Below are 18,521 nucleotides of genomic sequence, written 5' to 3'. Positions count from 1 at the left end.
GTCAGTCTTTTTCATCAGTGTTGTGCCCCCAGATCTGTTGCTCAGGCAATTGGGAAAAGATCCCTGCAATTTTTGTCACAAAATCCACTTGAGGTGGCAAGAAGAGCACACTGCTCCTTGTTGTGACTGAACTGTGGAACGGTGTGATATTCATAAACGCTTCCAATAAAATGGCTTTGGAAAAACAAACAAACAAAAAGAGTAAAGACTGAAGGGGTTCTGGTAAAGTGTATAGATTGTCCAGAGGAAAATTTCTTTTTTGCTCTTAGGGCCTTGAACTGATTGAGTGAGGCCTACCTACACCATGGGGGTGGGGGTGGGGGGGTAATCGGCTTTATTTTAGACCATAGGTTCTCAAACTTATTTGGCCTACCACCTCGTTTTTAGGGGGCGGAAATTACTCAGCACCCCATCTCTTTTAAATTAAAAATTTTGTACCGTAGCTCATAATCCAGGATAAAGTTTTCTTAATTATCTGCTTTTGTCGCCCCTCCTGCCATCATTCCAGGGTGCCACCCACCCCTTCTCCAAACCCCAGGGGTAGGATAGCCTTTATGTTAGGCCATAGGTCCCCAAACTCCTTTAGGCCAACAGCTTTAGTCACATAGAACTACTTCATAACAGCATATTCTAGATCAGGGATCAGCAAACTTTTGAGACAGAAGTGTTCACAACAGTTTAAAAATTCAAGAGCTGAAAATCTATTTTTACACACAAATGAAATCACCATTCCCTGAATAATATCCTTTAAAAGAAACTGATAACTTTATCATCGTTTTCAATTTCACTTCAGTGCCATGCACGTACCAAAAGAGCCTCAGACAGCTTGCAAGCCGCAGTCTGCCGACCACTGTTCTAGAGGAATGTTTGACAAAGCAGCTGGGCACCACCGTCTAGTTGACACATAAACTCCATCAGCACAAGTTGTAAGAATTCTTTATATGCTCGTGCTAAAAATCTTTGGTCAGATATATGACGTGCCAGTGTTTTGTGCCATGTTGTGGGTTGTCTTCTTACTCTCATCGTGGTGTCCTTTGAAGCACAAAAGTTTTCATTTTGACAAAATCCGATTTATTCATTTTCCTCTTACGTTGCTTGTTCTTTGGGTGCTGTATCCAGGAAACAGTGGCTTAACCCAGGGCCACAAGTATTTATTACTGTTTTCTCCTAAGAATTTTATGGTCTTAGATCTTGCACTTAAGTCCATGGTCTATTTTGAATTAAGTTTTACAAGGATCCACTTTCGTGTGTGTGTGTGTGTGTGTGTGTGTGTGACTATTCCGTTGTCCCCATTCCTTTTGCTGAAAAGACTATGCCTATCCTATTGAATTATCTTGGTACCTTGGTTGAAATCACTTAACAGCTGGATAGAGTAGGAGAGAAATGTGGAACAGAACTCAAAACCATGAAAAAGACCTGGCTTGCTGGTTGGCTAGAAGCTGGTGTAACCCCCAAGACGATGGTCCTTGGTCACCTTTCAGACCTAGAACTCCACTTGCCCCGTAGCTCGATTTTCATCCAAATAATGGACCAAGATGAACACTAATATTAGGAATGTGCTTACTCCCTAGAATAATCAACCCTTTGAGATGAAAAAGGGAAGCATTTCCCCAAGATAACATTAAGGCAGGAAGGGTTGGGAACGAAAGAAAAGTGGAAACGGGAAACAGGGAGATGTTTCCTAGTGGAGAAAGTGAGATGTTACATTACGTGGCTCGAAATCAGTGAGACGAAACAAGATGTGTATGAATTAGTGAATGGAGAACGAATTGGCTCTGTAAACTTTTACCCAACTCACAATAAAATGTTTAAAACAATAAGCGAAAATATAATTGTTAAGCTTTAAGAAGGAAAATCAGTTGACCTCATTGTGAGGTTTGTTTTTGAACTTTCAGTTCTATCTCATTGATCTTGTGTGGCTGCCCTCGTGACGGTACTACTCTGTCTTAATTACTCTTTGTAGCTAACTTTGAAATCGACTTTATTCTTTTATTTCATTATTGTGTTGCTATTTTAGGGTCTTTTATACTTCCCTATGAATTTTAGGATTGGCTTATTAATTTCTTCAAATAAACTATTGAGATTTTGACTGTGTTGGCCATGTAGATCAATTTGGGGAATATTGCAACATTACTAATTACTCTTCTGATCCCTGAACATGGGCTGTCCTCCCATATATTTAGATCTTCTTTAACTTCTTCCCCCAATGTTTTATAATTTCCAGTGTATGTCTGCTTTTTTTTTATGTTGTTGAATTTTCTACTTTTTGCTGGATTGTTTTCTTAATTTGTTTTTTATTATGTATTTCTAGTATATAGAAATAAAATTGATCTTACATCCTGCTACATTGCTGAATTCACTTTGTGCTTCAAATAGATCTTTTTTAGTGAATCTCAGGTTTTTTAATATATAACATTATGCCATCAGCAAGTAGAGATGGTATTATTTATTTATTTTTAATTGAGAAGCCTTTTATTTCTTTTTCTTTGGATAGAATGTCAAAAGAATGTGGGTTAAAAGTGGTAAGATTGGACATATTCACCTTGTACCTGATCTTAGAGGAAAACATTTCAGTCTTTTCCCCATCAGTCTGCTGTGAGCTATCAATTCTTTATTCGCTCAGAGTTTGCTTGTGAGATTCATGTGGTGGCATGTAGCTGTAGCTCACTCACTTTCCTATATCAATATATGTGAGTGTATCTTTTTTATATGATGGTATCACAGTTTATTTTCTATTCTAATGTTCATGTATTCTTAGATTGTTATATGTCTGCATTTTTGTTGGGTATATCCCAAGAAGTGGAATTGTTTATAGTATGTATGTTTTAAAGCTTTCGTGGATAACACCAAGCTGCTTTCCAAAGTAGTTCTTCCAATTTATGCCACCTTAGCAGTGTATGAATGTTCAAGTTGTACTGTTTCCTTGTCAGCACTTGCTATTATCAGGTTTTTTTAACCCGTTTTTTGTGTAGTGATATCTCATTATGATTTTAATTAACATTGTCTGAGTCATTAATATTGAACTTATTTAAAAATATGTTTACATGTTTATTGTCTGTTTTGTGTGTGTGCTTTGTTGATTTGCAGGAAATTTTGCATTTTTATTTGTTTAATATGTCTTGATGAGTATAAGTTCTTGACTTTAGTAAGATATTTCAGTCTTCATAGTTAGTACTTTTTATATTCCATTAGGAAACATTACCTTACATTGTGACCATGAAAATATTATTCTGTGCTATCTTTTAAAAATTTTATTTTGTTTTATACTTCAGTTTTATCTATATTTGAAATTATTCATTTATTTATGTAGATTAGGTTAAGTAAATTTAACCTAATTATGCTTGCTGGTTATTCTTGATTACTCTTCAAAAGAAGAATATTCTAAACTGGTTATTCTTGCTTACTCTTCAAAAGAAACTTTATAATTAATTTGTCCTACTGTATGAAAAAAATTGCCTGATAATATTTTGATTAGGTTCACATTAAGTATGTATTCACCTAGAAACAATGTACGTTTATACAATACTGAACTTTTTTATTAAAGAAATAGGCGTCTTTCCAGTTGATTATCTTTTGTATGTTTAAAAAATTTTTCAAGTTCTTCCACATTTAGGTTTTATACATTTTTGGTCAATTAATGCTTAAGCATTTTAAATAGGGTGTTCTTTTCCTTTATTTTTTTCAAAATGACTATTGTTTGTAGGTATAATTTCCACATATTGTATTATAACCTTTTGCTTCTCTCATTGTTTGTAATACTTTTTTCATTCTTTTTTTTCTCTCCCTTTCCATTTATGTTCCAAATCACTCCTCCTTGCTTGGTTATAGTATAAACAAAAACAAAAAATAGACCCTCAGTCATCAAGGTGATTAGAGGTACTATATTTAGATACTGATATTATAAATACTCTTTTCTATGACCAGTCGCAATGTGTGGGAAATCTAGTTGTCCACGTCATTGTCAAAACTTGGTTTCATCAGTCTTTTTAATGAGAGCCATTCCAGTATGTATGTAATGATAGTGGATTGTGGCTGTAAGTTTGTTTTTCCCTAATGACTAGTGATGTTAAAAGGCCTCTTGGTTCGTAAAGTTAGTGTTGAACTGCTAGCCTGAGGATGGCTGGCTGGACTCACCTTGGAAGAAGCGTCTACCACACTCTGCTTTTGAAAAGCATTACAGCCAAGAACGACGAGTAGAGCAATTGGACTCCGGCACATGGGTTTGCCAGGAGTCAAAATGGACTCTGTGGCAATGGGCTTGGTTTATTTTGGTTTTGAAAAATTCATGTGAAGTATCTTTGGAAATGCTTTTCCTTTCTTCTTATTCCTTATGTTGATCATTTGTCATTTGTACATATTGACTAGTGAAGCGAGTATTTAATAATTTTCTCTAGGAAAAAAAATTGAGTTTTTTGGCTTCCTAGCATGAACGGAAACGTTGTTAACATCCTCCAGCATTACAAGCCCTGGCCCCACTTGTGCACTGTAATCATTTTTCCCTGGTCTCTGGCTTGCCCTTTCATTTTCTTATGTCTTTTAAAGAACAAAAGTTTCATGGTTTTATTCCAGTTGATCGAGTTTCTCCTTTCTCTTTTATGTGTTTTATGCCCTATTTAATATTTCTTTTTGTCTAAACCAAAGCCACAAACAGTTTTCTCCTGGTTTTTTCCAGTTGGCCAGTTTTGGCTCGTACATTTATGCCTGCGCTCCTCTATTAATTTTTGATTCTGCTATAAAGTAAGAGTTGCTTCTCTTTTTTCCACAGTGATGTCTAGCTGACCTAATACCCTTCGGCAGGGAAACTTTTCATGTCCAAAATGTCTTGAAATCTTTATTGATCAGCAATTGACCATGCATTTATAGGGCAATTTCTGTACTCTCCACTCTGCTCCCTCGGCCTGTCTGCACTGGGCTCTCTGTCGTCTAGCGGTTGAAAAATCATTGTTCGATATGTTTTACTGGGATCTAGCTATTTCAGGCAGGCAGACTAACGAGGGCATCAAGTCTTGCCTTATCATGGGGCCAAATTAGCCCCAGACTAAGCATCTGCTCGACACCTGATCATTTCCAAACTGGGATGAGAATGTGTGCTTCATGCCGTAGTAGACTAACAAGGACCAGATTCATCTTCCCAGCTCCGTTCCTTTCTTTTTCTGGCCTCAAGGTTAATTTCCTCAGAAGCACACCCAGATCTGTGGAGCTCCCTCCATGCACAACTCTCTCTGGCCCTGTGCTTTCTCCCTCAGATTTAAACCACTTTGGCTTCCCTCGGATCTAAACCCTGTATCTACAACTCCTTGACATTGGGAGGCTCTGTTTGGGCTTTCCCTCCCTGGGCTACGGCTGGAGTGATGGCTGTTTCCCGCTCTCAGGATCACTGCACTGAGCTGACTTTGTGAATGCCTGAGCATCATTGTTTCCTACCTCTCACTGGGTTTCCTTGTAATTGACGGCAGAAGGATAAATCTGGTTCTTGTTACTGTATTGTGGCAAGAAGCAGAAATTCTCATGCCCTTTTTGAAATGTATTGAAAAGAACATTGGATTGAAATTAAGTGTGGTTTCCTCATTTTTTAATAAATCATTTTATTGGGGGCTTTTACAGCTCTTAGAACAGCACAATTGTATCAAGCACATTTGTACGTAGGTTGCCATCATCATTTTCAGAGCATTTTCTTTCTACTTCAGCTCCTTATTATTCCCTTCCTTCCCCACCCTCCTGGAGAAATGATAAATTATTATCTTCATATCTTAGACTTTCGGCTGTCTCCCTTCACCCATATTTCTGGTATTACCTGCCCCCACCCCGGGGGGATGTTATATGTCAATCATTGTGATTGGTTTCCCCCTTTATACCTCTTCTTCCTACACCTTCTCCCCACCCTCATGGTATCGCTACGCCCGTTACTGTTTCTGGGGGATGTGGGGATTTATGTGTCCTGGATTCGATGTGTGAGAGCTCTTATCTCTACCAGCGTACATGTTCTGATTTTGATGGATTTGTAAGGTAGAACTGGGATCATAATAGTGGGGAGGAGGAAGCATTAAAGAACAGGGGAATGTTGTGTGTTTCGTCAGTGCTGTACTGCACCGTTGTTGACTCGTCACTTCCTTGTGATGCTTCTGTGAAGGCTTGTCCAATTGTCTACAGATAGGCTTTGGGTCACTACTAAGATCCCCCTTGTTCGCCTCGTTCTAATTGTTTGTTTTGGGTCTTCTGATGCCTGATGCCTGATCCTGTCAACACCTCATGATCACACAGGCTGGTGTGCTTCTTCCATTGTGGGCTTTGTTGCTTCCCTGCCAGATGGTCGCTTGTTTATCTTCAAGCCTTTAAGACCCCAGACACTGTATCTTCTAATAGCCAGGCATCATCAGCTTTCTTTACCACATTTGCCTATGCATCCATTTTGTCTTCAGTAATCATGTCAGGAAGGTGAGCATCACAGAATGCCGGGTTATTAGAACAAAGTGTTCTTCGTTGAAGGAGGACTTGAGTAGAGGCAGGACCAATGTCCATCTGCTACCTGATACTTAACATATAAATATATACGTACATAGATCTATTCCCCTATCATTATACATTAATGTATTTACATATGTGCATGCCTATGTTCATACCTCTATAAATGTCTTTTTCCTCCTAGTTCTTTCTTCTATTTACTTTTACCTTGCTCCTGTCCCACTATCATGTTCGACCTTCATTCATTTCTTGGTACTCGCTCAGCTCCATTGCACTTGATCAAACCCTGCCAGGCATTCAATGCTTTCTTTGCCACCGAAATTAGAACTCTTGTTGTTCCCTTGTCCCTGGGTTTGTTGGCTCCCCCCTCCTTTTCCTCCACCTTCTCCTCTCCCATATTCCCCGGAACAGTCGGTCCCGTTGTTTTCTCCTCGGGATTGTTTATCCTGCCTGTCTTGTATAGACAGACATGAAAAAAAAAGAAGATAAAAAGAACAAACAAAACAAAAGCCTTTTTTTCCCCAACCACCGTTATTCAGCTCTTTGCCCAGTCTTGTGTTTTAGTAAATCAAGAGATACAGAAGTCGTTGGTTGGGATGGCCAGTGTGTCCTCTTTTTTTATCATTCTTAATGTTCATGTTTCCCTTAGAGAGTCGTTAAAGCCATGCATGTACAGCATGCAGTTTACCCAAAATGAAACGCAAGCCACGTCTACAATCATGGGGCTGAGCCCCTAGTAGTGAGAGAGTGGGACTGAACTTGGGAGGGGTCACCCTAAGGATAAAGTTCTTTCTGTGTATCTATAGGCATCGCAAAGGTACCCTTGTGTATGAAAAAGGTTAATATTGTTTCAAAATGCTAGTGTCACCGTACCAGGTCAGTATACATGGTTATCATGATGGATGGTGGCTTCTCAGAAATAATCAGGCATGGTTTGCTACAAAATTGAGTCATAAAAATGACGATTTCTCTATTAGCATGGTGCAGCAAGAAGACCCAAATGAAGCGCTCTCCAAAGACCAGCTGATTCTGAAGCTGAAAGCGGAAGTGCAGCGTTTGCTGGGCAGCAACTCCGTGAAGCGCCACCTGGTCTCCCAGTTGCAGAAGGAGCTCCAAGACTGTCGTGGGAAGAGGGAAGGGGCCCAACCAGTGGAGAGGGCTGAGAAGAGCGTCCAGACGGAGGTTTGTGGGCTTTGTCGAGTTCAAGGACAATTTTCCCCCCAAGGTCACTGAGAAAGCATTACCACTCTCTGTACTCAAATTAAACTTTCAGCTTTCAGGCTCATTTGCCTTTTTTTTTTAAGAGGTAAGGTTGAAAGAAGGAAAAGGCAATGCCACTCATCGAAGTCTGTTTTCTGGTTAGTCTCAGCACCTGGCAAGTGTGATGTCAGTTAGGTCAGATCCCTTTATAACGAGTACTCGGAAGCATCTGCCTAACACGGTCTCTGTATTGCCCGAGCCTGGAGCCCGAATCAGCAGACCTCTGGCAAAGTTCCAGGAAAGTCGCCCCAATGAAAGCCTGAAGCGCTTTGTCTACGGGAGTTCTCTGGCCCATGCGCCCACAGCAGAAGTCGTCCCGTCGAAGGGACTCACGGTGCAGCGATGCAGAGGGGAGAGGAGCTGAATCGGGTGGCGCTAGATGCTGCAGTCATAGAAACAAAAAAGTTGACATCGTCCACTATTAAAAAAAAAAAAAAGGAGGCGGGAGGAATATGTAAGGTTACGGAGTCTGTCCGAAAACAAATTGATACAAAAACCCACAGCAAATAAATTCCAAACCAAATCAAGCCCACTGCTGTCGATTGTGACTTAGGGTGGGGATCCCCTGGGTTACAGAGGAAAACTGCTCCATAGGGATTTCCTGGCTGTACTCGCTATAGGCGCAGGTAGCCGGGCCTTTCTCCCATGGCGCTGCTCGGCAGGTTTGCACCCCTGGTCTTTTAGGCTGGCAGTTGTGCCTTATAGCAGGGACTGACTAATGTCATTGGCCAAGGTCGTGTCCACAAGATGGCGCTATCACAGAGGTCCTTGGCGCTTTCGCTTTAACGGATCCCCTTTCAGCCTTCTGCACTTCACAAGGCCCAACCCATCTAATCTATCCGTCCAGTAGAACAGAACAACCAGAAGACGTAATGGCTCTGGAAAGTGGATGTAGGTGGTATATTCCTTAGTCTCCCGGATTAAAATCACATTTTTCACCGTGTGTGAGAACCGCTTCATCTCCCAAGTCTGTAACTAGGAGTTGTGTTCATGAAAACAAGCCTGTTATAGCAGAGTATGTTAGATCTTCTGTGATGCTCATTATGATGGACTTTTAATTGCGGCCCATTTATTTTGCCAAAATAATACTGTGTTTTCACTGTGAAAGCTGGTTCCTTTTCTCAGTTAACTGTATTTGATGAGTACAACCTGATTTAAACTTTTAATAGCCAAACTAGAGAGGCCTACTCCTCTACCAGGAACACAATGAACAACTTTAAATGAAACCATTGTAATTGTTTCTTAGAACAGTTGAGAATGTAAGGTTGTATCTCCCCATCAGGTTGATTAGGATTGACTGATGTAATAGCTTGCTGGAAACCATCCAAGGATTAGGAGCCTAGAACTGGGATTTGAGTCTGCTCCCTGACTGGCTGGCTGCTTTCATTGGCCTATGAAGTAGATACTAATAGCATTTACTGCACATGCACACTTGCCCAAGTGTGGACGTTGGTGGTGGACATACCTGGTGTTGGTTGTTCACGCGGCCTCCTCTTTGGCTTCGACAGCCTGGTAGATCAGCCGGTGGATGAGAGTTAACCCATAACAGGATAGACACTGGGTCCAGCTGCTCTTTTGATGAGGGGTTTTCTCAGCATTCTACATCTAAACTCGTTTTCCTGATGCCTTTTCTGCTTCAATGTATTACAGAAGGCGATTTCTTGGGAAGATCATCTTGAGAAATTCCCCCCTGTTTTCTCAGTAAATATCTGTTCAGGGAATACATGCCTTGCTAGCTAGAGGAAAGGGAGATGCAGAAGCAAATTAGTGAAAAGATGGTCTTAAAAAAAAAAGCTCTCAGGTTCATAGTCAGGTACTTTCTGTTCTCTGACTGCAGTCTTAGAAGTGACTTCTGAGAAAGACAGCAAGTGAAGGGGGAACGTGCACCCCCAGTGTCCTCAGCCTCTGAACGAGGGAAGACTGCTGCCCGACACCGAGTTGGGGGGACCGATCCCCAGCCTCAGGGTCGGTTACCTTACACGGTAATGGGACACATGCTCTCCTATCCCAGGCCCCGGCTGGCACAGGTGGTTCAATGCTCCACTGTTAGCCAAAAGGTTGGGCCGTTGGAGCCCACTGCGAGGTGCCTCGGAAGACAGGCCAGGCGATCTTCCCAAAGTCACAGACTTGAAAGCCCAGGGAGCAATTCTGCTCGTCACGCATGGGGTCGCATGTCTCAGAATGGACCCCACGGGCTACCCACCCCCCAAAGGAGTCAATTGGACCTTGCTGTGTCTAAACGCAGCAGAAGAGTGCTCAGAGCCCAGGAAGGTAGACAGACAAAAAGCAAATCAAGTACAGTAGGTATTTTTAAAAATCTTTATAATCTTGAATGAATAAAGAACACAAAAAACAGAAGAGGAAAATAATCAATTTATCAAAGCCATCAGTCTTAAAGATATCTCTATTGAATAAAATAGCGATCCACGACTGCACACCAATCCAAGTAAATAAATGCAGACACAGAACAAGTTGGTAACCTTATTCGGTGGAAAATCTAATGAGAAATATAGGACATCTGCATACTCAAAAAGGATCTTGTCATAAGATGCTTTTCATTGCAAACAGATGATAACTTGGTCATGGGTGAAGCTTGCCCAACACTGCCTTAACCAACGGGTGCAAGTTAAACATCCTCAGTGATAAACCAGAGCTGTCCCTTAGCATGTCTACAGATAGATGGGCCTTTCTGGAGAGGACACCACATCACTGCTGGAACATGCATGCCCATGGTGCATGCCCTGAATTTAATAACGAGTTCAACATCAGAAATACCTGAGTTGAGCATCCCACAAATTAACTGTCTAGTACTCTTGAAAAAACTGTCACAAGTTTTGAAGGCAAAAAAGAAACTATCCAAGAACTGTTCACGATAGGAGGAGACTAGGGAGATAGGACAAGTAAATTCCACACGAGACCGGGGATTAGCTCATGGGCCAGTAAAAGGACATCAGAAAGGAGTTGGGGGGATTGCATCATTTCCAGGTTAGAGCGATAGCATTGTTGCGGTGTTTGTTTCTCGGACGGTCCGTGCTGTGGCTGTGTGTAGGGAGGATAGGTGAAAGCTCTTTGGGTTTGGGTGCTTTAGCATAAGCATAAGCTTTAGCAATGTCTTTCTAAATGTGAACTTATTTCAAAACGAACATTTCAAATGATTTTTTAAAGACCCGAATACATTTCAGCTTCTTTGTAATCTTCAGATTAAAACAGGCAGCTCAGAAAAACCAATCGATCAATTATGGCCTGGCTCTTGTACGCCTGATACGATGGGCAGAGATGACATTCTCCAACTTAAAAATGAAATTCAGGTTTTACAACAACAGAATCAGGTGACTGATTTTTTTTTTTCTCTCCCTTTCTCTATTGTCTGAGTGTTTTCATGGCTTCATTAAAGACAAAATACACAGTAAGCTTTTGATGACAAAGAGGTGACCAGCTCGAGTAATGAGTTTATTAGTAGGTATTTAAGGGTGGTCACTAGGCAGTAGTTTTATCGGAAGGTAATTTCCTGTCTGCATAGTAATATAACTAGTAAAGGTGTTCTCCCTGTGCCAGGCTTTGAACCCAAAGTTAAACCTCACTTATATGTATCATTGTTAAAGATTATTGAAATCCAGGAATACTTTAAGGCATGAGTTAGCTAGTAGTTGTAGGGTTAAATGTTTTCATTTTTTGTATTGCAAAATTAACACAAACTTTTAATTTTTACTTCTAATCAGAAAGCTACTTATCCGAGAACATGAACCTATATTTTTAAGGTGTGAAGAAAATTTTTCTTTTGAAAAATATTGACAGGCGTATTGTGCCAACAAGATGACATTAAACAATGGAAATGATGTTTTTCCCCTCTAAGTCTTTAATTCCTGTGTACCTAGGAACTTAGAGAAACCGATGGAAAGCTGAGGAGTACAAATCAAGACTTATGTAATCAAATGAGACAAATGGTACAAGATTTTGACCGTGACAAACAAGAAACTGTGGAGAGGTAAGGTCTCCATGGAGTTGTCCCAATGCCTGCCTCCCTCCTCCTTTCCCTCTCCTACCCCAACAAGAAGAGTCAAGAGAAATGATGGAATAAACCGTCCCTACTGAGGGCATAAGATGACTCTCTGACTTTTTCAATTAGAATTTGGAACATATTTTCCATAGAAGCAGTGCTATATAATGGGTTGGTTTCTATAGCACCATTAAAGCTGTAGCTTCCAGACGTTGAATAGCTTAGTTTGTTGTTTTTCTAAGGCGAGTCTGGGACTCGAACTAATCTTTCTAAGGAAGCTATCTGTGGGAGGAACTATGTCTTCTAAGTACCAAATCATAAACTTGGAAACAGACTTTTGGGACATAACTTACGTGTGAGTCGGGCACTACTATTTGTGCTCAGTGCAGCGCAGTTGGAACTCGGGAACCACTTCGTGGATGGTTTCAAGTCTTCTAAGCAGAAGTTCTCAACAAGAACTATGGTTTCTGCTTGAAGAACGGGGGCATTCTCAGATCTGTTTTTCCAATGATTCTCTAGAAACATCCGAAGGAAAAAAATTGAAAATTCTCATGAGGCTCTCTGTTGGAGAGAACGAATTATTACCGCTTTGGGTTGGGGAAAACCCAGCTGACGTTAATTAGCTTGCATGAGAGGAAGTAGATGGGAGGGAAGGAAGGAAACCCAGTTCCTCTTGGTGTTTGCGGTGATGGTGTGCCCACTGCCTTCATCCTGCTTTCTGTGTTTAGGTGTGAGAGGACTTACCAGCAGCACCACGAAGCCATGAAAACGCAGATCCGGGAGAGCCTCCTAGCGAAACATGCTTTGGAGAAGCAGCAGCTCATGGAGGTTTATGAGGGGAATCGCGTGCAGCTTAGGTGAGACGGAAGGAGCATCTTCCTTTTAAAGACAGGAGACGACGTTTTCCTATTTGGTCACTGAGAGGAAAATCGTTTGTTAGGTAGCCCCTGTGTGTGTGTGTGTGTGTGTGTGTGTGTGTGTGTGGTTATTAACTCCCGGTTTTGCGCATCCCAGGTCTGACTTAGATAAGATGAACAAGGAAATGGCTGCTGTACAGGAGTGTTACCTGGCGGTGTGCAGAGAGAAGGACAATCTTGAATTTAATCTCAGGAAGACCATCGAGAAGGAGCAGCGATTTCAGGAGGAGAAGGTACGCTAGGATGGTCTTTGCTCCGGCCTCCCTAGTATCGTTCAACCAGCGCACTTGCTCCCACGAGCTGGGGAAGACAAGCAGGCGGTCTCTTTCCCTTCGTTCGATTCTGTCACCCTAATAGAGTTCACAAGCTATAGTAAAGATGAAAATAGTTATTAAAACCTTAGAAGAAAAGGATTTGAGGGGAATGAATAAAGAATTGCTACAAAGTTATCTACCCCTTTAGTAGATATTGAAATTGAGGCTGTGGCTCCGCACTGAGCCTTCTGTCTTGGTCTGTACCCCTCTGAAGGTGGGGTTTCTTTTCCCCAAAGGACTCTGTGCTCTTGGATTCACACCTGGTCAAAATGGCACTTTGGGCAATTTCTTAATGAGCCCCCATGGTCATGCTTTGTCCTTTGAGAAAAATCAAGACTGCCCCTGGGGGTCCCCAAAGGAATCACCATACTCTTTGAGCTGATTTTTCTGCCTTGCACTTAACGGGTCCAGCAGATCCCTCAGGAAGCTACTGTTTTGATGAACCTTTTTGAAATCTCACCCTTGATGAGAGACTAACACAAGTGTCTTACTCAGAGAATTTATCTGCCGCCGTCCTCTGATCACAGAGACGTATTTAAACACATTTTATTTGGAATAAATCAGTGCCTGCATGAACCGGATCCTAGGAGCGAGACGTTGTAAAAAGTATCTTTCATATGTAAATCTGAAGCACTGTTCGGTCTTGCACCGTCCTCACAATGCTTGCCGCGTGTGAACGCACTGATGTAGGCCCTGTGTCTGTCCATTTCATTTTGTGTCTCTGTTTTCCTGACCAAGCATGATGTCCTTCTGCAGAAACTGGTCCCTCCTGATGACATGTCCCGAGTACATGATATGAAATCTTACCTTCTTCGCTTCTAAGGAGCATTCTGACCGTACTTCTTCTAAGATCTATTTGTTTGTTTTTTGGCAGTCCAAAATTCTCGATGTTCTTTGCCATGCCATCATTCAAGTGCATCACTTCTTCTTTCCTTATTCATTGTCCAGCTTTTGTGTGCATGAGGCTCCTGCAAATCCCATGGCTTGCACCAGACGCGCCGTAGTACTCAAATGGAAGTCTGTGCAGTTCTTTAGTCTTTTGAATTTGATCTGCCCAGCGAATTACCGCATTTGTTTTCTTGACTGCTACTTCCGTGGGTGCTGGTTGGGAACAGAGAAAAGGACACATATTTGACAACTTTAAGGTTTGCTCCATTTACCATGCTGTTGCTTATGGGTCCAACGGTGAAGAGTTTTGTTTCTGTGTTGATGGGATGTAAACCTTTCTGAATGAAGTTTTTGCCCTTCACCTGTCAGTGCTTCAAGTCCTCTTTACTTTTAGCACATGCGGGTGTGTCTTCTGCAGATCTCAGGTTATTAATGGATCTTCTCCAGTTCTGACGCTGCATTCTCCGTCTCATCCAGTTTCTTGGGTTAGTTGCTCAGCATACAGACGGAATCATTACGGTGAAAGGCCATGACCCTGATGGGCACCTTTTCTGATTTTAAATTTTATTCAGCTTGAACAGCCGCCTCATTTATGTATTGCTTCTGCATGAGCACACAGACCCTGCTCCGGAATTCCCATTCTTTGTAGTGTTGTCCATAATTTTTAAGCTCTGCACAGTGGAATTCCTTTGCATATTCAATAAAAGTAAACACTTTTCTTGTACTCTTTGCTTTCAGCGAGGTCCATCTTACCTCGACAATGCTATTCTTCCTACCACAGCAGTTTCTAAACTAGGTCTGGCTTGAATTGCTGACAGTTCCCTGTCACTGTACTTTTGCAACTGGTTTTGAATTCTACAGCATAGGGTTACTTGCATGTGATAGTAATATTAGATACTTTCAACATTGGTTGGACCGCTTTTCTTTGGAATGGGCGAGCATATGGATTTCATGGACCAGGAAGCTGTCTTCCAAATTTCCTGGCAAGGATAAATGAGCACTTCCAATGTTGCATCTGTTTGTTGAGTTGGGCTGTGATCTGCAAGGTCAGCTGTTCAAACCCACCAGCTGCTCTGAGGGGGAACAGAGTGATAGTCTCAGAAACTTGCAGGGGGTATTTGTACCCTATTCTATAAGGTTGTTATGAGTCAGCATCCAATTGATGCCAGTGAGATCCTTCTTGGTTTCCAACTTCCACATTTCAATCACCGTTAATTAGCAACGTATCATGATTGCATGTTTGATCGATTTCAGATGTCTTCACCTTTGGCATTAGTGGCTGGTGTGTACATTTCAGTAAGGTTTGTATGAACTGGTCTTCCATATGGGCCTAGGGCTAGGAGCCTACCACTGACACGATTGCACTTCAGGATCAGTCTTGGAAAGTTCTGTTTGATGGCCCATGCGACACCATTCCTTTTCAACTTGTCATTCCCAGCATAGACCATGTGATTGTCTGATTTAAAATGGCCAATACCAGTCTCCCGTGATACTCTCTATACTTTTCTTAAAAACTGGGTTTTAGAATTCATTGCAATGGCCACATAGAAGTCACAAACAACGCTTCTCCTATTATGCGGTTTATTATAGAAGTTAACAGTTTACCATTCAGGTGGGCAATTCAAGTATTAGCGGCCCTAAAGGAACTGTGTAACATCCTCTCCAGCTGCTAATACTTGCCCAAAGGGCCTGTCCTGTCCTGTCCCCCCCCCCCCCCCCGTAAGCCTCAACCAGAAGACACCCAGCTCTAGCTCCGTGGGCCAGCAAACCCATCTCCCCTAATTCAATGCCGTGCTCCAAAAGCTTGCCTTCTGCTTTTATTTTTGTCCTTTGGGCCGGGATGTCCACCGCTATGTCTCATGCTCTGGCTCCTGGTTCTGCTGTTCCCACTTCTCTGTCGCTCCTCTGGTGTCAGAGCGGTCTCCTGGATCAAGGAGGCTCAATGTGTAGGCTTCTCAGGATCTTCATGTACATGCTTCCTTCACGCCTTCATGTACTTCAAAGTACATGCTTCCTTCACGGCTCTCTCTTGCTGGTAGTGAGATCCCTTGCCCTGCTTCTGAGAGGGCTCACTTTATACCCAGCAGAATGGTACTCACTCCCAGTTGAACCAGATGGTGTAATCAGTATCTCCCCACCCACCTTCTTATCCAGACTCATCAGGAACGAGTGGTTGGGTGGGAGTTACAGATCCTGTGTTGAGAAGAGCCGCCTTACATAATTCACTGGCCTGCAAACAGTCAACTCACGAATCCCTAGGATATCAATCTTCAGATGTTTCATTCCATTTTTGAAAAATTCCTATCTTCCTAGATATACACTTTAGACATTCCACGATCTGATTATGAATTGATGTTTGCAGCTGTTTCTTCTCTTTTGGAGCCCTTGCACCTCAGCAAATGAAGGTCCATGCCGCTAAGATCAGCTCGATTCAGGGAGGCAGCTCTCCCCCAGCTCTTTGTATTTGAGTGTCTTCCAACCCGATGGGCTCATCTTCTGACACGATGTTAGACGGTGTTCTACTCCCTGCCATTCAGGGGCTTCCAGCAGATCGCCAGGCCCTTATTCCCAGTCTCTCTGTTTGCAAATTCCACTGGTTTCTATGCACTTGGGTGCCCCTGCTGGCAGACGAAGTCCTGGTGGTATCATTTCCAGTATCACAGCAACCCCCAACTCCTCATGGTGCCACAAAGTGACAGAGGAGCAGTGGACATTTTTGGTACTTCAAAAAAAAAAAAAGAATTTGATTATAAATTAGATCTTATATAACAAGGCAGTTACAATTAATAGTATCGCTTACTAATATTTTGGTTCATGAAGGGTTTTTTTTTAAATTTTATTTTTTACACTGGGGCTAGAAGAAAAAAGTGTTATGTGGTCCTTCCTCCCAAAATTCTTTTTTCTTTTTCTTTTTTTTAAATTTAAAAACAGTAAAATCAACTTTTTGGGGGTTTTTTGGTGTTCAGTTCTATGAGTTCTAACAGATGTATACATTCATCAGGATACAGAACAATTTCATCATTCTGAAAAAAACTCTCCTGGTATCCCTTTGTAGTTCTATCTACTCCCTCACCCCTAGCAGCTGGGAGTCCCTCATCTGTTCTGTCCCTGGTCTGCTTTTTCACAAATGCCATATAAATGGAATCATTCAATGGGTACAATTGTGAGACCAGCTTCTTATACTCAGCATACGGACTTTGAGATTCATTCATGTGTATGAGGAGTTTGTTCTTTGACAGAGAGCAGTTCCTTGTATCGATGTATGTGTTAGTCTGGGTTGACCAGAGAAACAAATCCAGAGGCATTCACATATGTGTATAAGAAAGAGCTCTTGAATATTGAGAACAATTGAATATTGAGAAAACATCCCAGCCCAGTCCAGGTCAAGTCCTTAAGTCCGATATTAACCCATATGTCTGATACCAATCTATAAATTCCTCTTCAGACATGAAACACAATGATCTTCTGAACACAGGAAGATCACAGGCCAGAGGGTGGAAAGTCTTGTGGATCCAGTGGTAGTAGAGGCATCTCAGTGTTGGCAGACGTCTCTACGTGGTTCCTTCAGCTCCAGGCCTCTAGCATCAGTCCATGTGCCTTGTCAGTAAGCATATCTTGCAGGGAGTGAACGTGTGTCCCTCCTCCAACAAGTTATTATCTATCTTCTTAGCGCCTCCAAATGAGGTCATTAAGCTGCGACCTGATTGATGGGCTCAACTCCTCCCCTTCACTCTGAAGTCTCAAATTGACAACAGATTCTGTCACCACCACAACATGTTCCAATTTACTTATCTCCTTACCCATGACGTTTGGGTGGTTATGCATGTTCTTATTAGTTGTCCTAGCCAGCGTCACACATTCAATCTTATTTTTAACAGAACAAAATGTTGCCCAGTTGTGCCACCTTTATATTTGAGTTCGATGTCGCAGTTCCTCTGTCAGCCATCACCTTGAAGGTCGCAGTAGTTTTTCTTCCCCGCCATGTTGTCAGCCATGATGTCGTTTCCTAGCAGTCGATCATTCCATTTTTGTTGTTGTTGTTTGAGATGAACTTGTCTGTCACTAACGACTCCACGTCCATTGCCCTTTTACTTTTCTTCTTTTTCTTTTTTAAGCCACCAGACCACTCTTTGGGTTTGCAGGATAAGGAATCTGGAGGGATTTTTTGTTTGCCGGTTTGTGGTTTTTAAAGAAACACCCAATACGTATTTACAATTGGTCGCTCCGCATAACATGTTCATAGTAAGAGATTGGAAGCGTCTCCCTCCTCGCGTCTAAGAAGAGGTCTGGTGTTTCCTCCGATGGGTTTGTTTGTTCTCCTGACCGTGGCTTCCTGGGTGGTCTTGCCCAACACCGTCATCTTTCTCTGTCCATTTCCCTGTCCAGCTTTTGCAGGCACATGAGGTGACTCCAAAGGCCACGGCTTCGGTCAGGGGCACCTTCGTCGTCAAAATAACATCTCTGTGTCTTAAAACTTTAAAGGAGTTTTTGGTTGTTTGTTTACTTGCAGCTACTGTAAACAATAGGGTACAGGGTTTGGCATGAACAGCGGTCTGATTCTCTAGAGTAAACCCCCAGGAGGGTGAGCCCTTGGTTAGTGGCACAGTGCGTGTTTTCCTTTATAAGAAAAGACGAAGGAGCTGGATGGGTAAGCAGGTTGCAATGAGTTGCTAACTAAAGATT

General features: G+C 42.0%; 1 protein-coding gene across 1 annotated transcript in view; it reads left to right on the top strand.

The window, feature by feature from the left end:
• Positions 1–18,521, top strand: part of CEP152 (centrosomal protein 152) — a 70,974-nt gene that overhangs the window by 19,058 nt on the left and 33,395 nt on the right. The window contains exons 10-14 of the mRNA XM_045286463.1: positions 7,440–7,644; positions 10,923–11,051; positions 11,598–11,707; positions 12,448–12,576; positions 12,734–12,869. Of these exons, the coding sequence (XP_045142398.1) occupies positions 7,440–7,644; positions 10,923–11,051; positions 11,598–11,707; positions 12,448–12,576; positions 12,734–12,869 (709 nt within the window). The remainder of the gene's footprint in view (positions 1–7,439; positions 7,645–10,922; positions 11,052–11,597; positions 11,708–12,447; positions 12,577–12,733; positions 12,870–18,521) is intronic.

Source organism: Echinops telfairi, unplaced genomic scaffold, assembly GCF_000313985.2.
Source record: "Echinops telfairi isolate 266 unplaced genomic scaffold, ASM31398v2 ScPeMD7_8;HRSCAF=38, whole genome shotgun sequence".
Taxonomy (NCBI): domain Eukaryota; kingdom Metazoa; phylum Chordata; class Mammalia; order Afrosoricida; family Tenrecidae; genus Echinops; species Echinops telfairi.
The sequence above is the reverse complement of the archived record's forward strand: the minus strand, read 5'-3'. Positions and strand labels throughout refer to the sequence as shown.